The following is a 22,001-nucleotide window of genomic DNA, read 5'->3' as shown; positions in this document are numbered from 1 at the left end:
TTCAGTCAAAAAGTCAAAAATAACCTCCAACTCTTTCTGATTTTGCCCTAGGGCATGCAGGTCCTGTGACTTTGGACGACTGTGGGGATATTGACAACACTATGGTGCTTCTGTATACTTCTGTGGAAACCAACAAAGTATGTCTGACTTCTTATCAGGAACTTGGGGTTAAGTGACTAGGTGAGGAAGGATAACTACAAGGCGAGTGATAGCAAAGGAATTAGAGAAGTTGTGTTTAAAATCTGCAAGTTATTTATTTCAGATTCACAATTATGACCTACTTAGGACTGTATTCTTTAAGCATTTTGATGCATACCTTATTTAGAACGTCCACACTCTATTGGCTATATATAAAATACCCACCCAGAATACATTGATATAAAGACCAGACTATTGATGGGATACTAACGAGAGGATGACAGTGCTCTCCTAAGAATTGTTTATTCATTTCCACAGCTAAAAATTTCAATGAAACATTCTCTATTCTCTCCATCTGAACTCATGAAAACCATTAATTGTGCTATCTTTCTGACACATATAAACAGTCCTATAATATCATGCTCTTATTCATGTTATGTATCTCTTTTCTCCTCACCTACATATAGGTTCTTTAAAGAAAGGGAGTGGGTCTTACTTCTCTATGCCTCCAGTGCTTAGCTTCTTATATGGCATATAGTTGATGGCTGATCATCATTTAATTTAAAAACAAATCACCTGTCTTTATGTCACCCAAAGTAGTGCCTGTCACAAACTATGAAAGCCGCTGTTCTGCCAACCAAATGGTCAGTAGAAAGTTTCTCTCTTTAAGATGTCATGTCCTGACATAACTAGGAATCTAAGAGAAAAAGTTTTCTTTTTCTTTTCTTTCTCATTTTTTCATGTGATTTTCCGATGTGATCATTATGACATCTTTAAGTCATATATTTAGTGTATATATTAACCCACTTTCTAAAAATATATCTGTAATAAAAATGTGGAAAGCTAGAGGAAAGATGTCCAGATTGAGAAAGTTAAACCAGAAATTTGGGGACAACATTTCAGAAAAGTACTCCATAGTTTTCAGTTACTATAAAAACCTTGAGGTGTCATCAATTCTCCAGTTATTATAGTAATTATAAAGAGAACTATACTCCTCTCTAAGTTATTTGTACTGGGATGATGCTCTTGGAGAGAAGCAAATACATGTGGGAAGATCCTACATCAGCCTCATAACTGCTCTTCAATATGAAAAATGTTCTGTGCACTTATTCTCTCTGAAAGAAAATCTAGCTGAATTTTTCAATAAAGGCAAATCTAGTTGAATTTTTCAATAATCTAATGCCATCAGTTGTGCTGTATAATATGTACATATAGGGAAACCAGGGATTAATTCTCAAAACACAGGGATATAAATAAATTATTCTATATCCGGAGGAAGTTTCAATAGAGATTCAATGTACTGTCTCCTAATAGTAGGATATTTACTACCCTCAATATATGCAATTATAGATCATGCTTTCAAGTTAAAAGTATATTTCTAAAGATGTAAAACTTTTGTCCAGAAAGTTTTGAGTGAATGGTGTTGAATTTAGAAAGATGATCATTATATGCAGCAGTAATATAAGGATATATTAATATATCCTATCAGCAGATTGCTTGAAAAAGAAAACTTTTATCTTAGAAACCTAATTAGTATCATGTACAAGACAACACATTAGAGCAAAAGGATAGAAGAGATTTGAAAATTATGTAATTGACAGAATTTAAATGTGAATTATTTCAGAGCCCCTTGACATGTATCAAAATGGATAATAAATGGATTTTAGCTGTAGTGCATTTTCTTAAGCTATTATCTTCAATAGCAACTTAATATTGTGGAAAACATTGGTACTTCACTTGCCATGTGACTTGGACCTAACCATTTAATTTCTTTTGGTCTCTATTTTAACATTTTTGTAATATGAGAGACTTGAACTGGTTCTCTAAAGACCCAAAGAATCTATGTTGGGTAGGAGTTACTAAAGTACCCTATGGTCATAAAGAAACAAAAATAATTGACCCAGCTGGAGCTTAAATCTACTTTCATGCTGTGAACCAATAAATGGATGCTAACTAGCTAGCTCCTGCCTGCTAAACATTACCTGTTTCACTCAGAATTGTTACTATGAAATTCAAAATCATTGGGCAGGACAATCTCATCAGAAGTCATTCTAAAATGTCTTTTTCTGTTCATCCTTCTTCTTTTTCATGCCCTGACACAGTACATGGTTCTCTTGAGGTATGACACCCATGTAAATAAGACTACCCCAGAGATTAAGAACCCCACGTTCATCTGGATGAACCACAAACTTCCAAGTGATATCCCAGGCCAGGGTAAGAGATCCCTTAATGAATTTTGTTTTTGTGAAGTTGCTTTTCTGGTAAGGTAAGTACATTCAATGGTTTATGCAATTAGCCTGCATTTTTATGTTTTCATTTGTTTTGTTTGTTGTCTGAATTAGATTTGCCAGGTTTGTAAAATGTGGGCTTTACTTCCCTGCCTAATGAATGATATTACAGTTTTGATTAAACACTGAAAATATCCCTATTCTAATGTAGCTATACCTCTTTTTAATATGTGTTCTACCTAACCACTGACAAAAATTATCCTATAGAAAATTAGGTTTGACAATTGGCAAAATGAACACAGATACATGTATTCTTAATGCCACTGATTCCATTTTATTTCAATAAACTCAAAGTATACATATTTCAGCAAGGAACACAAGATGCCATCAGCCATCAGTCATCAGTGAGCATGGCTTCAAAAGTATCCCCCGTTTCCTCACCGGACACATACTTGGGTTATAATGATGGCTACTCACCTACTTAAGATGAGGTCCTATCATGTCATGGAAAGCCCTACCATGACCAGGACTTCACCCATGCAACTTCCCATACAACCATATAACATTGGCCATCCCTGGACAGGACCAGCCAGGTATCTCCTGGGCAACAAGGTCTCAGGACAGTCTGGCTTAGCCAAGGCTTACGACAATGAATAGTAAGTAATATCACATTACTAATCTATTTCTAGAGAAAGAAGTTTAAATTTGGACAAGCATTTATGCCCAAAGATGCAAAAAAAAAATGTAGAAGCAACATTAATAAAATGATTTAGCAAATGATGATATATCCATAAATGGAGCATCATAAGCCAATTAAAATAATTATTTACAAAGAATTTTAAATGACATAGGAAAACTTATAAGGTAAATTAACAGGAAAATAAACAACTTTTTTATTTAATGAGATTCTAACTTTGTAAAACAATGTTAGAAATAGATTGTAAAGAAATATGCTAAAATGTTAACAGTGGTAGCTTCTGAGTAATAGGATCCTAGAAGTGGGTTTTTTTGTTTGTTTGGTTGGTTGAGATTTTATTTACTTATTTATTTATTTATTTATTTATTTGCTATTTTATGCTTTTCCTAATTTTCCAAATTTTTCCATAATGACTGTATTAATTTACCACTTTTAAATATTAAAAAATAAACTAGAAATATTTCTCTCCCAGCCCTGGTCTATAGCCAGAAACTGAGGTCGATATGACTTAAAGAGAAAAGTTCTGGTTTGATGCACTTCCTTGTGTTAATGTGTTGGATGCACTTGCTATGTTTTCAGTCCTCTTGTTTTTTTTTTTTTTTTTTTTAAAGATTTTATTTATTTATTTGACAGAGAGAGACAGCGAGAGCAGGAACACAAGCAGGGGGAGCGGGAGAGGGAGAAGCGGGCTTCCTGCTGAGCAGGGAGCCCGATGTGGGACTCGATCCCAGGACCCTGGGATCATGACCTGAGCCGAAGGCAGACGCTTAACGACTGAGCCACCCAGGCGCCCATGTTTTCAGTCCTCTTGTGTTCCATGAGTCAAATATGGTTAAAAATGACTCCTGTATTTTTATTCAGTAGCCATGAGCAGTTGACTAAAGCAAAGAAGCAAAGAGGGAAGTGGGAAGTGAGGTTCCCATTCTTCTAAACAATAAGCAATCCTGAACTGATTTCAGATTTACTGCTATCATTTTTTAAGTTTTTATTTTAATTCCAGTTAGTTAACATACAATGTTATATTAGTTTGAGGTGTTCAATATAGTGATTCAACACTTCCATACATCCCCCTGTGCTTATCACAGCAAGTGCCCTCCTTACTCTCCATCACCTATTTCACCCATCCCCCCTACCTCCCTCCCCTCTGGTAACCATCAGATTGTTCTTTATAATTAAGAGTTTGTTTCTTGCTTTCTCTCTCTCTCTCTCTCTGTTTCTCTCTTATTTTTCCCCTTGGCTTGTTTATTTTGTTTCTTAAATTCCACATATGAGTGAAATCATATGGTATTTGTTTTTCTCTAACTTATTTCCCTTAGCATTATATTCTTTAGCTCCATGCATGTCATTGCAAATGGCAAGATTTCATTCTTTTTTATGGCTGAATAATATTCCATTAAATATATAAAGATGTGATGTATAGAAATATATAGAAATATAAATATAAATATAAATATATATATCTATCACATCTTCTTTATCCATTCTTCAATCGATGGACACTTGGGCTGCTTCCATATCTTGGCTATTGTAAATAATGCTGCTATAAACATCGGGGTGCATGTATCCCTTTGAATTAGTGTTCTTGTATTCTTTGGGTAAATACCCAGTAGTGCGATTGCTGGATCATAGGGTATTTCTATTTTTAACTTTTTGAGGCACCTCCATACTGTTTTCCAGAGTGGCTGCACCAGTTTGCATTCCCACCAACAGTGTGTGAGTGTTCCCCTTTCTCCGCATCCTCGCCAATACTTGTTTCTTGTGTCGCTGATTTTAGTCCTTCTGACAGGTGTGAGGTGGTGTCTCCTGTAGTTTGGGCTTGCATTTCCCTGATGATGAGTGATTATGAGCAGCATCTTTTCATGTGTCTCTTGGTCATCTATATGTCTTCTATGGAGAAATATCTATTCATGTCTTCTGCCCATGTTTAATTGGATTGTTTTTTCAGTGTTTTATAAGTTCTTAATATATTTTGGATACTAACCTTTTATTGGATATGTCATTGACAAATATCTTCTCCCATTCTGGAGATTGCTTTTTAGTTTTATTGATTGTTTCCTTCGCCGTGCAGATGTAGTCCCAATAGTTTATTTTTGCTTTTGTTTCCCTTGCCTGAAGAGACGTATCTCGATAGAAGTTGCTATGACTGATGTCCAAGAAGTTACTGCCTGTGCTCTCTTCAAGGATTTTTGTGGTTTCAGATCTCATATTTAGGTCTTTAATCCTACCCCAAATAATAAAGTACTTAGGAATAAACCTAACCGAAGAGGTGAAAGACCTGTACTCTGAAAACTATAAAATACTGATGAAAGAAATTGAAGATGACACAAAGAAATGAAAAGACATTCCATGCTCACATATTGGAAGAACAAATATTGTTAAAATTTCTATATTACCCAAAGCAATCTACACATTTAATGCAATCCCTATCAAAATACAAATAGCATTTTCCACAGAGCTAGACCAATCTTAAAATTTGTATGGAACCACAAAAGATCCCCAATATCCAAAGCAGTCTTGAAAAAGAAAAGCAATGCTATCATTGCTTTTTAAAGTTGATTTCTTTTCATTAGCAAGCTTTTTTTTAATTAAGCAATTTTTAAATGATTTTATGTATTTATTTGAGCTAGAGAGAGAGAGCACAAGTGGGGGAAGAGAGAGGGAGAAGCAGACTCCTCACTGAGCAGGGAGCGGACCCTGGGATCATGACCTGAGCTGAAGGCAGACACTTTTTAATTATCTCTAGAACCATCTGCAAGCTTTGTAGGTTTAAACCAAACTTACTTTTGAAATATATCTCTTTTCTTACGGATTTCTGCAACTCTCTACTTCTTTCTTTTGCAACTTTTTGAATTACAATTATTTTTTCTTTTCCCTTAATTATAGTGACAATGTTAGTTTGTATTTTTAATATATTTCCTTAAGAGTTTGTAGGTATTTTTTTATTCAATAGAAGGATCTGTTCTTTGTAAAATGCTCAACTTCTCAAAAAGCAATTTTTAAATGATTTTATGTATTTATTTGAGTGAGAGAGAGCACAAGTGGGGGTGGGGAGAGGGAGAAGCAGACTCCTCACTGAGCAGGGAGCCCGAAGTGGGGCTCAATCTCAGGACCCTGGGATCACCTGAGCCGAAGGCAGACACCCAGGCACCCTTCAAGAAGTAATTTTTGAGAGAGCTCTCATTATTTACCTGAAAGAGATCACATTAAATATTCATGTTATAGTATTCGTATTACAGGGACATTGTATCATTCTGAGCAACTTCACTTCATCCTCATTTAACCAGAAAATTCAGTTAGCCAGAGCTTTTCATTACTCGACTGTCCCTACATTTAATTTTAATCTTTATAAATAAAGTAACTCAATCTTTCAAATAGTATACAAATCAGATATTCATCTGGTCTTTTATCTGGGTACACCGCTGCCCCCTAAGTAACAGAATGTCTCATCTGGAGATAACACCATCACTGTCGTTTCATTCATTCTACAAAGGTTTGCTAGTGCCAGGCAGTGTTCTCAGCACCCGGAACACAGCAATGGACAACGCACATGTGTTCCTGTTCCTCATCCACGCCAACATCATCTGCCTCCTGGGTTACAATGACATCCACCTGACTTCCTGCTTCAGTCCTGCTTCCTGCCCACCTCCAGTCCAACCAGCTTTGCCACCAGAATGAAAGCATGGATCCAGTCATATTGTCACACTATTGCTAACACTCAATTGGCAGCTCCCCTTTACCCATAAAGTCCAAATGACTTATTATAGCACAAAATGTCCATGATCTTCCTACTTCTCCAGCCTTATCTTTCTTCTTACCTGAAATCCCTTCCCCATTCCCTCAATTTCCACCTACTTCCTTAAAAAAAAAAGGAAGGGGAGGTCTTGCAACTTCATGCTCCTGTGTCCTTAGTAATGCTACTACCTCTGATTAAAATGTATCACTCCCCCATACGACTGGTAAACAGCCACTCATCTTCAACATTTAACTTGAATTTCATTTTTCTAAGCTTTTCCTTAGCCCCCCAGGAGGCTATTGATCTTGCCTACATCCCACCCAACTTCTAGCTTAGAATTTATTTGATACTTATATGTTTACACATTTTTTAAAACCATACACTGTTTAAGTGTATGGTCTGTTCTTTTTTTTTTATTATTTAAATTCACTTAGCCAACATATACTACATCATTAGTTTCAGATGTAGAGTTCAATGATTCATTAGTTGCATAAAACACCCAGTGCTCATCACATCACATGCCCTCTTTAATGCCATCATCCAGTTACCTCATCCCCCCACCACCTCCCCTCCAACAACCCTGTTTGTTTCCTATAGTTAAGAGTCTCTCATGGTTTGTCTCCCTCTCTGATTTCTTCCCATTCAGTTTTCCCTCCCTTCCCCAATGATCCTCTCTGCTGTTTATTACATTCCACATATGAGTGAAACCATATGACAATTGTCTTTCTCTGATTGACTTATTTCACTCAGCATAATACCCTCCAGTTCCATCCACATCGATGTAAATGGTAAGATTTCACCCTTTTTGATTGCTGAGTAATATTCCATGATATATATATACCACATCTTCTTTATCCATTCATCTATCGATGGACACCTTGGCTCTTTCCATAGTTTGGCTATTGTGGACATTGCTGCTATGTAGGGGCGCAGGTGCCCCTTCAGATCACTACATTTGTATCTTTAGGGTAAATACCTAGTAGTACAATTGCTGGGTTATAGGGTAGCTCTATTTTTAACTTCTTGATGAACCTTCATACTGTTTTCCAGAGTGGCTGCACCAGCTTGCATTCCCACCAACAGTGTAGGAGGGTTCCCCTTTCTCCGCATCCTCGCCAACATTTGTTGTTTCCTGACTTGTTAATTTTAGCCATTCTGACTGGTGTGAGGTGGTATCTCATTGTGGTTTTGGGTCTTTTCTTTATTCACCTCTGCCCAACAAAGTACCTTGGAAGGGATGAAAGAAGAAAGGAGGGACAATGAGATAACTATAAATCTGTTTCTACTCAGCACTTATCCACACTGCGTTAATTTTAGTCAATTTACTTCTCTAAGTGTGAGTTTCTTCCTTCTTCAGATGAGGAGATTTGTTAACTGATTCCAAGATTCTTTCCAACTATCATGCCATATGACCTGGGGTTATAAACTCTTTCCACCATCACTGTGAATCTAATTAAATAGACTGTGATAACCACAGCAGCCACCAGAAGGCAGCAGAAGCTTAACCTTCGAACTAATATAATACTGTGACTTGATAACTCAAGCAAAACTGAAAAGTATGTTGAATTAACCACCTCTATATTTAAATAGTATACAGCATATTTAAATATCATAAGTATGGGGCGCCTGGGTGGCTCAGTTGGTTAAGCGACTGCCTTCGGCTCAGGTCATGATCCCAGGGTCCTGGGATCGAGTCCCGCTTCGGGCTCCCTGCTCGGCGGGGAGCTTGCTTCTCCCTCTCCCTCTGCCTGCCGCTCCCCCTGCTTGTGCTCGCTCTCTTTCTGTCAAATAAATAAATAAAATCTTTAAAATAAAAATATAAATAAATATCATAAGTATATTTAGTGCAGTGAGATGTTCATGCTGTGGGGGGTAGACAGGAATTGAGATGGGGAGGACCCAGCAGACAGAAGTCCCCCAGTCCCTCCAATTCGTGCTCTAGTCTAGGGGATGTGTCATTTCAGTAGACTGATGAGTAGAATCGTTGATGGGTGAATTATATTTCTCATACCGATTTTGAGAGTGGTGGTAATGGCAATGGTGGTGGGGTGATAGGAGTGATGATCACAGTAATAAACAGAATTCACACCGTCAGATATGCCCATCCAAATCCAAGATACTAATCTGTTTCTGCCCTGATGAGAACAGAAATCCAGAGCTCACATTTTCACTGTTAAAACTTTCCCTTAGCAGGAAACAAGATAAGCAGAGGTAAAGTCCTGTGTTAGCAAAGCATAAATCCTTCAAAGTCACCCCTTATAGAAAGCATGGAGACATTTTTAGTGAAGAAAATTTGTGCACGTGATGTTAAAATCCAATAGTAAAAATATTCATAATGGAACGTGAGTATGCCTGGCCCCTCCTCTGTCAGCTCTGGTCTCTCAGTCACTTCTGCCTTTAGTTTGTTGCATATTTCTAAATAATATGCATATATTTCTTGATTCATAAGCTTTGGATGTTATCTGTTTATTTCTTTAAAAAGGATTTAGTTCATCTTCACTAACCCTACTTTTTTCTAACCTTTTCTCAAATTAGTTATATCTTTTTGTCAATACATTTATTGGGTGCCTTTGTAATTTTAATTAATATGCATAAGCTTCTAGTACTGTTCTACCAACTGTATAAAAAACTTCATGGAGCGCCTGGGTGGCTCAGTCAGTTAAGCATCTTTCTTCGGCTCAGGTTATGATCCCGGAATTCTGGGATCGAACCCCACGTTGGGCTCCCTGCTCAGTGGGGAGTCTGATTCTCCCTCTCCCTCCACTCATTCTCTCTCTCTCAAATAAATAAATAAAATCTTAAAAAAAAATAAAAATAAAACTTCTTGCTTCCCAACTTGGTAAGATGAAGATGTTACCTTCCTGCTACCTTCCTACTACCTATCTATCCTTCCTACTACCTCCTTCCTACCTCCCAGATTCTCTGTATTTTTCTTTAATTTGTCATAGCTGATAATATTTATTTGGCAGTCATATAAACCCTCTGTCATTTACCTATAAGTTGATTCTGTAAGTTGAAAATTAGTAACATTTTCATCATTATTATTTATATAAAGCTAATAGTACTCTATTGCTTAGAATCCATTCCATTTTTCCTTCTTGAACTCACTAACTTCCTATTCTAATCAGAATCCATCGTGGCATATACAAAACATGACTTTCTTGTACAGTTTTACTATTGTTGTTGTCCTTCTCAGTCGAGGCCTGTTCCTCTGCATATTCAGTTTCTGTTTCAAAGCTTCCTTGGGTTGGATCCACATTTTCCTGAATTCCACTTACCCTTCTGTCAGTCTCTTAAATTGCTTCATCTTTATAACTCCACCTACACACTTGTGCTCTAATAAATAAAATCACTTACATCCTTCACTGACTTCCATCAATGATTTTGTAGCACTTGGGAAGGACCAGCAGGCAACACTGTCATTTAATATTCCACAATGACTGGCTTTTCCTCTGACTGTGCTTGGTATTAAAAAATAGTTGACTCTGGAGCCCTGGGTGGCTCAGTTGGTTAGGCGTCCGACTTTTGATCTTGGCTCAGGTCATGATTCAGTGTTTTGAAATCAAGCCCCACGTCAGGCTCCATGCTCAGCAAGTGGAGACTGCTTGTCTTTCTCCCTTCCCCTGCTTGCACGGTCTCTCTCTCTTTCTCTCTCTTAAATAAATAAATAATAAATAAAATCTTTTAAAAAAATAGTTGACTTTCTTCCTCTGTGAATCCTCCTTAGGTATATTGGTTTCAAGGACATCAGGTGGGTTTCCCACCAAAATTATTTGCATACTGGACACTATTTTATGTTCTTGTGATATTTGGTGATTCCCATAGGAACGCAGTATGCAGTCTATAAGGACCACTGAAATTAAACCACTTCCCCTGGCACATTCCAGGTAGTTTTCCTCAGAGACCACAGATACAGGACCTATATTACCAATGAAGGGATTAATAAAAGATAAAATTTTTTTTAAAAGGTCTCTCCTTTTCCCTCCTTCAAATGAGATTATATAACTAGAATCTTTGAAATGATTTTATTCTCTTTTCAAAGATCCTTACTAATGCATTTTTCACTCTTTTCTGCCACAGGCCCTCAAGTCCTGTTGATTGCAGTCTTCACCCTCACAGGAGCTGTGGTTCTGCTCCTGCTCATTGCTCTTCTGGTGCTGAGGTACCTACCACCCCCTTTGTCTCGCTGTGCTCATCATCCAAAGAGTGGGGGAGGGGAGAGGGAGAAGTCTGATGTCATCAATGATAATATACATCGACAAGAAGGTGTCTAGACAGATCTAAGATCATGGAGGCATTCTGCATCAAAGACTACATCGAGGGCAGAACAGTATTGAATGGATCAGTTAGAGACACCTGAATTCATATCTATCTCAGTTCTGTGACTTAATAGTTGTGCAGTTTTTAGTGTGTTATTACAGGTTACTTAACTTCAGTATCCTCATCTGAACTGTTGTGAGAACTTGAAATAAAGTGTGGGTAGTGACTGCCATATAATAGGCATCCTATAGATGGAAACAGCTCTTCTGCTGTATTATTGGTATTTTGTGGGACATTTCAATCTCTATATTATATAGTGTTCAGGCTGGAAGAGTCTTTAGAAATCATCTACTTCACACCTCCCATTTTAGCCTGGGGAAAGAGACCCAGAAAACCAAATGGCTTGTCTGGAGTCACATCACCAGGTGGTTGTAGGGCCAAAACTAGCACTCAAGCCTTCTGACCATCAGTTCCATGGTTGTTCTACTCAATTTGGACAGATGAAGTGCCCAGCACAGTGTTAGACGCATACTGTATGCTCAGAAATATTTGTTGAATATATAAATGAATGAGTGAATACCACACTATGCTAATCCGTTATGTTAAACACATAAAACTTTCCATCCTATTGTATTGTCAGGATCACCCCCATTTCCCAACTGAACCAGAGAACAGTTTTTCTCTTCGTATCACATGCTTTTATCGGTGTGACACTGTACTTTCTCATGAGAGAGTCCACTCTGTTGTATGTCAGTTAAAGGTTTCTCCAGGAAAGGCAGTAGAATGTTCTGTTCAGTCTGAAGGCAGAACTTGACTCCTGTAACTCTGCATTACCCCAAATTTGAGCTGTATATACACATATACAGTGTATGATGGCCATTTAGTTGAAGATAACCAGAAACCAAAATTTGAGGAGAATAAAGCCAGTCAATAGCAAGGTCACAGATGTGGCTGATGCCCTTCAGGAACCGAGTCCAAATGAGTGTCAGCTTCAGATCGGGGGGAATCACAAGGTAAAAGACAGTAACAGATGGAAACAGGAAGAGACAGGTGTGTCCTGTCTGGCTGGAGCAATGGTGTGTCCACAAGGAGATCTGGTAGACAGATGTTATTCTTATAGTTTTCCATTACAACTGCCTATATAAGGAAAATAGTGAATGATTTATGGCATCCTCTGATTCAATATGAATGACACGTGGCTCTGTAGGGTCCCAAGAGTCTCTCCAAATGCAGAGATGAGAGCCTTTAAGGCTACAAGCCTTCTTTGCCCCAGGTTCTAGGATAATCATTGGTCAATAATATGCTATTTTATATGTATTTAATAGAGGAATACTCAGAGTTAGATGGAAGCATAGGAAGAAAATAGTCATTTCTGCTTAGAATCCAATAAGAAAGCATCATGAATGACCTAAGAAGGTGAGTAGAAGTTTGTCAAATAACCACAAGCAAAGATAAACTCAAGGACAAATAGGTCAATGGAAAAATTCAGATTCTAGAACCAGACACAGCAAGCATGAGAATTTGGAATATGCTAGAGGTGACATTACAAGTCAATTGGAAAATGATGGCACGGTAGGCTTGCAACATGGAAAAAATGAAATTAAAATCCTACCTGAAACCATACACAAATATAGAGTTCATTCCATACGGATTATAAATGGAATAAAGGCTTAAATGTGAAATTCAAACTTCAAAACTTAGAGGAAATTAATAGAAAAGGACTTTATGATCTCAAGTAGGAGAATATTTCTAAGATAGAAATGTCATAGAAGAAACAAAATAAATGGGGCCATAATAAAAACTAAATGTTCTATACAACAAAGTTAAAATAAGCAATAAACTAGAAGAAAGTATTTGCAACTCAAAAGGACAAAAGATCTGTTTTGCAGAATATATAAGGAACTCATGTAAATTATGATATATGGGCAAAATTGTGAATGAATATATAACTGTATGTTCTATAAAATAGCTCGAAAGTATTTGAAAAGATATTGGATCTCTCTGTAATATAAAAATGAAACACAAAACAATAAACACCATCTCACATACATCATAATGGTAAAAAAAAATAGTTTAATAATACCAAATGTTAAGAATCTGGAAGAAACGGGAATTCTCATGTTGGGAAGGTGTAAGTAGTATAACCACTTTGGAAAATAATTTGACAATATCCGTAAAGTTGTAAGTGTTTCCTATAACCCAAGGATTCTGCTTTATCTGTACTATCTGGGGGAAACACTTAAAAAATTGACATTTTGAATGCTGAAATACATGTTACATTTTCTCTGTGCTTTTCTATTTTCTTTATACACATATTCTTTTTTTTTTTAGATTTATTTATTTATTTATTTGAGAGAGAGAATGAGAGACAGAGAGCACGAGAGGGAAGAGGGTCAGAGGGAGAAGCAGACCCCCCGCTGAGCAGGGAGCCCAATGTGGGACTCGATCCTGGGACTCCAGGATCATGACCTGAGCCGAAGGCAGTCGCTTAACCAACTGAGCCACCCAGGCACCCTATACACATATTCTTAAAGGCACAAATGCATAAGAAGAACTGGCTTGTTGGGGTGCCTGGGTGGCTCAGTCGTTAAGCATCTGCCTTCGGCTCAGGTCATGATCCCAGGGTCCTGGGATCGAGCCCTGCATCGGGCTTCCTGCTCCGCGGGAAGCCTGCTTCTCCCTCTCCCACTCCCCCTGCTTGTGTTCCCTCTCTCGATGTGTCTCTCTCTGTCAAATAAATAAATAAAATCTTTAAAAAAAAAAAAGAAGAAGAAGAAGAACTGGCTTGTTTAGGAATCTGGTGTATTCTCTGGTGACTTAAAAATTAACATATTTGCTTTTCAAGCTTACCAGTTTTGAATTGTTTCTGTTTTTTCCTTACTCTTTCCATGTCATCAGTTCAGATTCTTTATAATAGTGAAGGGCTGCCTTAGTGAAGGACCTGAGAAAATGAAATGGAAAGAAAGAAGGGAAGAAAAGAAAGAAAGAAGGGAAGAAAAGAAAGAAAGAAAAAGTTAAACTACCATCAGAAATCATTACAGCTGACCTAATGGCCAGCATTCACCAGTTTGCAGAACATAGAATCACACCACTGGGCTAACATCTCTCACCACATATCTACCTGAGAATGTCAGGGTTCTAAATTTCTCTTAGTGTTCAGAAGCTAAATGACATGAATATTAATAAAAACCTACTGACTGGTTCTATTCCTTTCACAGAAAATATAAAAAAGAATATGAACTTCGTCAGAAAAAATGGTCCCACATTCCTTCTGAAAATATCTTTCCTCTGGATACCAATGAGACTAACCATATTAGCCTGAAGGTAAGATGAACCTCACCTGTTGAAGAATGCTAGGGCTGGTGCAACTTGCCAGGTATTTGACAAGGCTGATAACACGGTAAGAAATGGGCCAAGCAGGGATCCTCTGCTTGAGAATCTAAGACTTGGACATTTTCTAATTCTCAGCTCCCGTCTTTCCATTGATCCTCCAGTATCCTAAATGTCAGCTGGTTGATCCAATGAACACTTCAGCGGAGGCTGAGATTTGGTGTGTTACTCATTCTTTGCCTCTGACCCAGAAGGGAAATGCATATGGTGTGCATTTGTCATGGAAGCGATGTAGAAATAAGTAGAGCATTTGAGCCCCCCTAAGCCTTGGCTACTACTCTGCCCATGCTAAGGATGTATGCTTATCTTGCTCATTGCTGAAGAGGCCTCTGCTGACATTTGCCTGCATTCTCCCTCTGCCAGGACACATCACAGCAGCCAGGAATAATCACTCCCCTTGGGCACAGCCAGTGCTGGAGCCCAATCATCTCATCTGCAGTGCTCGCCAGAAGGAGTGCACGAGTTAAACTTTATCATAACTTTGCTGATGAGGAAACCAAAGGATGTGGGGTTAGGAAACAGTGCAGGGTCACGCACAGCTAATGAGTAGGATTACTGCAAATAATAAGAGTTGACACTTACTGAGCACTTCTCCCGTGCCAGGGGCATTGACCCATTTCATCTTCCCCCGACAAACCCTGGGAGGTAACAGGGCTAGAACCTGGGCAACATGGTCACAGTTTGAACCTAGTGTGTCTAACTGTGAAGTCTAAGATCCTAAAACCTACCATTCACCATATTCTTACAGAGTTTTTAGACCAAAGCACACTAAGAGAAGGAGACCCAGAACCTCCACATGAAGGGCATGGTGGGGTTCCTCAGCCTAGGGCCAAGTCGATAGGATAGTGTGACTTGAGATGCCTCCCTGCCTAAAACCAGCAAAAGTACAATTGCAGCTGGGTCAGGTGTGTCCATCTCCTGCATGTCACACTCTAAGAGCTAGGATCCCCTCACGCTCTACAAGGACTAGATCTCCCTTGCGCCCAGTAATGCTCCTGCTCTGACTGACCCTCCTGTTGCATTGGGAACCTCACACATAAGACTTCTATTTGCAAAGACCACTCTATCTCAGGCAAGCGTCAGGATAAAATCCATCTTGCAGTAATTCACAGAAAGGTGCAAATGACCGTAAGACTATCGGACTTCCCAAGAGAGAATTTTTGGACCTAAATGACTAATTGACAGTACCCCAGGAAGGGGCGAGGAGACCTCTAGAAGGAGTGAGTGCTCCTCCACCTCTGGTATGACGCCAGGATGGGCTCCCGTGTGGCCCACCTCTGCGCACATCCAGCCATGCCTCCACTCCTCACAAGCCTCCCCCACTGCCTCAAACCCCACATTTCATATTTGTTCTTTTTGATGTAGCCTAAAATACTGTGTCTCTGTTTTCTTCAAATGTAGATATTCCTAGAAATATAACCCATCCATCCCTCATCAGACATTACACAATTTCTATGCATGAATTCATCAGATTAACCACTCACCTGGCTAAGGACTAAGTCTTTGGGACAATAAGTTTAAGAGAGGGACCAGAGAGGTGATTCGAGGCATGGACCGTCACAGTCACACTGAGTTTCAGGCAGGCTGGGAAGCAGGTGGCCAAGGACTAACTGTCAAGAGAGGTCTTCCAGCACTGTGAGTCAGGTGGAGCAGGGAGAAAGCCCAAGGAGGTCAGCCAAAGTCAGCCAGAGGTGGAAATGCCGCAGCACCAGACAGGAAATGGTTCAAGTCCCGGATGTGCATGTGCGCTGAAGGCAGAGATAAGGAAACAAGACCACGGGATGGGATGAGAAAGAGTACATCCCTGTACGAGGACAGAAAGGGGCAGAAAACCAAAGCAGACAAGGAGACAAGTCAGGAAGTTCAAAGGGATGAATAACAGATGAAAACGATGAAAAAGATGAAGATAACTCGTTTGAGGATAAAACACTCAAATTTGCAAGAAAATTGCACAAGCTTTATTGCATTTGATGCCCAGGACCCCTGTCAGTTAGAATTTCCCAGATGAAGTACTGAGGTTCAAATAGTTTAAATGAACTAATCGAGGGCTCAGAAAAAAGAATATGAGACAAGGCAGCAAGCTCAGATTTTGGCATGCCCATATGTGACACTTAGTGTCATTTAACCCGTATGTGGCCCATTAGTAAAATGAGAAGAGGAAGAGAAGACATCTGACATTTGTTAATCTGCATTGTGCCAGGCATCATGCTTGGAATTTGATATAGTTTATTTTGCTCACATTTCAAAAGGTCCTACGAGGTAAGTTTTAACCAATATCATAATACATCACAGGTTTCTATGAGAACCAAATTAAAAGATGCACTATTTCTCAATCTTTTTTCTGCCTTGAGACCAGAAGTCTGGCAGACCAAGAGCCATATCTAGCCTGCAGGTGTGTGTGTGTGTGTGTGTGTGTGTGGTTTCATTTAATATTTAACATCTTCTAAAATTAATTGCCAAATATAAAAATTTTGGAATGGCATGGGAAAATCCATATTACCAGCTTCTTTTGACAAATCTGATGATCTGGCAACTCTCCGCTGAACCCAGAGCTGATGGGGCTGCCCCCTTTAGGCACCCCACCCAGTGTCCTCACTTGCTTTGCTAATTGAACGCTGAGGTGTGAGTTTGCAACTCAAGAGCACAACAGGCTCCCCTAGGAGCACCTGTCTCTAGCTACAGACAATGATTCCCAGCAGAATGGGCCAGGAGAGAAGGAAGCAAAGGAAATCCCTGGCTGACAGGCCTTAAGAAGGGAGGAAGAGGGAGGAAGACCCAGAGGTAAGGATGAGAGGTAGATACCTGGAAAGAAGACCCTGGTGGGGAGGGAAGATGAGTAGTGACAGGGAAACACAAGGCAATTGTCACAGTTTTGCCAGAAGCCTTCCCGGCATGCTGTGAACCAACAGATACACCCACCTGGCAGACCGTCTCTGCCTTCACAGTAGATGCGACAAGATATGAAGTGTCTATAATAATCAGCTTTTTCTTGTGCCAGATCGACGATGACAGGAGACGAGACACAATTCAGAGACTCCGACAGTGCAAATATGACAAAAAGGTGACTAGTCTCTGCTTCTCTGAACTCTTAGTCGGGCTGTGTTCCAGGCCTTCTGCTCATCCTTGCCCTGGCTCCTGATGTGGACCGTGCAATGGTGCAGGCTGCCTCCAGGGTTGTTCCTGGAGCTTTTCATAGGGATGGGCAGGGCTCTGCTTCAAGGGTTACAAAACTCACAAGCCTGGACAAATAGAATTTTTAAGGGGGGTGGAGAATAGGAAGGAAAAGGAGAAATAAAAGAGTTCAGAGCTGGCCAAACTACCCTAGTATGATATTGTGGCTCACTGCAGTGAGAATACAACAATCCCATATGGGGGTTTTATATCTTCTTTCCTCCCCGGGCCCTCCCTTTTCATTGAGTCATTCTCAAAGAAACATTCAAACCTGAGCCTATGCCAGGTACTAGGCACCTGGGATATAAATATCAATAAAATCGTGTCACTGCTCTCAAGAGCTTACAGTATACAGGGAAGATAGACACACAACAAATTATTATAATATGCACAGAAGTGGTCGTGCTACAACATTATCTCCTTAATTCAAATGATCTTTGCAGCAAGTGATTCTAAAGGATCTCAAGCACAACGACGGCAATTTCACTGAGAAACAGAAGATAGAATTGAACAAGGTATGTGTCTCTTACTTGAAATCCTTAAAGGAGAAATAGCTTCACTCCATCTTCCCTGAGCACTGAAGTCCCTGGTGGATCCAGATGTTATGGGGGATGGAGACCAAAAAAAGCCCTCAGACCAAGAAATGGGAGACTCTACTTCTTTGTTGAAAATTCTACCAACAGAAGTTGAAGAGTGGTGTTTGATGGTGTAAAAAATTTTAGACATCTATTAGCAGGTCCTAGAAAATGGCCCTTTTATTATTTGCGTGTCGTCAAAGGTTCGTCTTCCAGGCTCCTTGCTGATAAAAGAAAAACTGTTGAGGAAGATGTAGTGTCAGTGAGAAATGTACTGACATTCCAATGTGTCAGGAATAATACATCTTCCCAAAGACCTAAAGCACGGCATGTTTTATTAGCATATTAATTTTTACTGTGGCCCTGCTCTCTGGCTGACTTGCTTTATAACTAAACATGTTATCTTAGTTGCTTCAGATTGACTATTACAACCTCACCAAGTTCTACGGCACAGTGAAGCTTGACACCATGATCTTCGGGGTGATCGAATACTGCGAGAGAGGATCCCTCCGGGTAAGGAACCATGATCATTTCCAATTTCCTAACTGGCCAGCCATATGGGAAGAAAGAATATTTAGTAGAAATGTTAAATGTTTACCCAGTGAAAAAGTATCAGAGAATTATCAGGAAAAAGTGGTAGGTCCATATGCTTCCTAACTAGATCACTTAGATTTTGTCAACCAGTCTTACTACATCTTTACAAAAACAAAACAAAAACAAAAAACAAAAACAAGCCAAAAATAGGAGTGTAGACTTGAAAAGCCAGAGAACAGATGTGGGAAAGTGAGTGATTACCTCTAAATTCATTTTATTTTACTTACATACTTGCTTTTGCACTAAGAGAAAAATGGATAGTCAACCCTAACCCAATAAGCATTGGAGACTTGTCCATAAGTCCTGGTTCTGCTATAGTCTAAATTCCTACCCTTTTGTCCTTTGGGAGAGACTGAGGATGGCCCAGGAGTTGCCAGATGTTGTCAGGCATTCTGGTTGAGCAAGTCCAAAGCAGAAAGAGAGTGTAAGACAGGGCTGAACCAAGTTCCTGGGAAGAACAAAGCTTCAAGCGAGGAATATCAAATGACTGGGTAGTTCAGAAGGCAGGCATACACGAGAACCATTTACATACAAGAAACAAAGTCAGGTTTCAAGCAGAAACAGGACCAGAATGGGGAAATGGGCAGGAGCAGAAAGGAATCCAGGATAATTGCATCAAAGAGCATTGAAATATTTGCACCTCACCTTGAGCACTTTCTGGGCATCTGTTACAAGAGCTTTCAGCCTTTTAAATACCTTTGGGTAAGGTGACCATATAATTTATCAGGATACTTTGAGAAGGAAAGGGGTACTATAGCAATTATGTTGGAACAGCAGATAGAAACTGCAACTGGGTCCAAGCAAACAACGACGTGTGGTCACTGCCTTTGGGCTACATTCAGACCCAGTTTCTTAATTTTCTTAAAAATAACCGCATTGTCCTCCCTACAACAAAGTCAAAATATGAAGAATCGGGGCAGCAGCAACTTCAAAGAGGTCCAAATATTCACAATACAATAAAATTTTTAAATAATAAAATTTTTAAATTAATCTCTTAGAATTTTTTTAAAATAAGCTTCAATTATAAAAAGAAGAGTGGCTTTCAAAATGTGTGGCATAAACTTAAATCTAGCTTCAAGGAAAAAAAAAATAGCCCTAAGTGCTATTTTCTCTTAAAAGAATAATCTGTTCAATGCAAAATTTAGAGGAATAACTATGGCCTAAGTAAAGGAAACTTACAAAGTTTAATTATTACTAAAAAGATAGAATTTTAAAGTGCTTTTATGAGGTTTTTTTTTAATATAAAACATAAAAGCTTTGACAGTGGCCCCAACAACTTCTTAATAGACACATCTCCTGAAGCAAGGGAAAAAAAAGCAAAAATAAACCGTTGGGACTTCATCAAAATTAAAAGCTTCTGCACAGCGAAGGAAACAAGCAGCAAAACTAAAAGGCAACCTACAGAATGGAAGAAGATATTTGCAAATGATATCTCTGATAAAGGGGTAGTATCAAAACCTATAAAGAACTTAGAAAACTCAACACCCAAAAACCAAATAATCCAGTTTAAAAATGGGCAGAAGACATGAATAGACATTTTTCCAAAGAAGACATCCAGATGGTCAACAGACAACATCACTCATCATCAGGGAAATACAAAGCAAAACTACAATGAGATATCACTTCACACCTGTCAGAATGGCTAAAATTAACAACACAAGAAACAACAGTGTGTTGGGGAGGATGTAGAGAAAGGGGAACCCTCTTGCACTGTTGGTGGGAATGCAAACTGGTACGGCCACTCTGGAAAACAGTATGGAGTTTCCTCAAAAAGCTAAAAATGGAACTACCCTATGATTCAGCAATTGCACTACTAGATATTTACCCAAAGGATACAAAAAAATACTGATTTGAAGAGATACATGTACCCTGATGTTTATAGCAGCATTATCAACAATAGCCAAATTGTGGAAAGAGCCCAAATGTCCATCGACAGATGAATGGATAAATAAGAGGTATATATATATATACCACCTCTTATTATATATATATATATATATATATATATATATATATATACACACCATGGAATATTATTGGGCCATAAAAAAGAATGAAATCTTGCCATCTGCAACAACATGGATGGAGCTAGAGAGTATTACACTAAGTGAAGTAAGTTAGAGAAAGACAAATACCATATGATTTCTCTCATGTGGAATTTAAGAAACAAAACAAATGAACATGGGGGGGGCAAAAAAAAAAAGAGGAAAACCAAGAAACTTTGAGCTGTAGAGAACCAACTGATGGTGACCAGATGGGAGGTGGGTGGGGGATGGGTTAAATGGGTGATGGGGATTGAGGAGGGCACTTTTTTTGATGAACACTGGGTGTTGTAAATGTTGAATCAGTAAATTTTACACCTGAAACTAATATTACACTGTATGTTAACTAACTAGAATTTAAATAAAAACTTGGAAGGAAAAAAAAAAACCATAAATCCTCTCATACTTCTTTTTTTTTTTTTTTTTTTAAAGATTTTATTTATTTATTTGACAGAGAGAGGCACAGCAAGAGAGGGAACACAAGCAGGGGGAGTGGGAGGGGGAGAAGCAGGCTTCCCGCTGAGCAGGGAGCCCGATGTGGGACTTGATCCCAGGACCTTGGGATCATGACCTGAGCCGAAGGCAGACGCTTAACGACTGAGCCACCCAGGCGCCCCAATCCTCTCATACTTCTAATTAAAATTTTTAAAACAAAAATAGGAATAAAAAATAAGGCAATGGAAAAGATATTTTCAGTTGTGAAAGAATACTTCATGACTATTAAATTATGAAATCTTAAAAAAGGAAAAATAAATTTCAGAAGCAATATAACCATGAAAGTTTGACTCAAAAACTAAAAACTTAAGTAGGACAATAATGATACAAGAAATTATAAATTCCATTGTAGAGAATACCAGATTCAGCTTAATTCTTTAAAACTTCAAAAAGTAATTCTCATTGTCCACATAAATACTATCCTAATGTTAAATGAAAAATGAACATCTTCTAAATTCATTTAACATTCAACAAGGCTAGCATAAAGTTGATAGTAAAATATGATTAAAGACTAACCACATTTATGAAATTAGAAGGAAAAATTATAAATAAAATACTAGTAACTCTAAGCCAGCTGCATGTAAAAAGCATAATATAATCAGATATGGTTAATTCTATGAAAGGAAAAAATATTACTATAACACCTCATAACAAAAGGTCATAGAAAACTCATATGAT

At 38.6% G+C, this 22,001-nt stretch overlaps 1 protein-coding gene and 1 long non-coding RNA gene across 4 annotated transcripts in view; one reads left to right on the top strand and one right to left on the bottom strand.

The window, feature by feature from the left end:
• The window catches only part of GUCY2C (guanylate cyclase 2C), a 121,507-nt gene that overhangs the window by 73,979 nt on the left and 25,527 nt on the right, over nt 1-22,001 (top strand). For all 3 annotated transcript variants that reach the window (XM_078075645.1, XM_078075643.1, XM_078075644.1), the window contains 7 exons: nt 52-137; nt 2,241-2,352; nt 10,877-10,958; nt 14,275-14,380; nt 17,445-17,507; nt 18,061-18,132; nt 18,601-18,705. In XM_078075645.1, coding sequence (XP_077931771.1) covers nt 52-137; nt 2,241-2,352; nt 10,877-10,958; nt 14,275-14,380; nt 17,445-17,507; nt 18,061-18,132; nt 18,601-18,705 — 626 coding nt within the window. The remainder of the gene's footprint in view (nt 1-51; nt 138-2,240; nt 2,353-10,876; nt 10,959-14,274; nt 14,381-17,444; nt 17,508-18,060; nt 18,133-18,600; nt 18,706-22,001) is intronic.
• Nucleotides 1-22,001, bottom strand: part of LOC118536727 (uncharacterized) — a 41,488-nt gene that overhangs the window by 12,478 nt on the left and 7,009 nt on the right. The window contains exons 6-8 of the long non-coding RNA XR_013449091.1: nt 18,148-18,290; nt 17,366-17,685; nt 13,907-13,997 (exon numbers count right to left, since the gene is read on the bottom strand). This is a non-coding gene — a long non-coding RNA (uncharacterized LOC118536727). The remainder of the gene's footprint in view (nt 1-13,906; nt 13,998-17,365; nt 17,686-18,147; nt 18,291-22,001) is intronic.

Source organism: Halichoerus grypus, chromosome 6, assembly GCF_964656455.1.
Source record: "Halichoerus grypus chromosome 6, mHalGry1.hap1.1, whole genome shotgun sequence".
Classification (NCBI taxonomy): domain Eukaryota; kingdom Metazoa; phylum Chordata; class Mammalia; order Carnivora; family Phocidae; genus Halichoerus; species Halichoerus grypus.
This window is presented reverse-complemented; position numbering and strand designations above follow the sequence as displayed.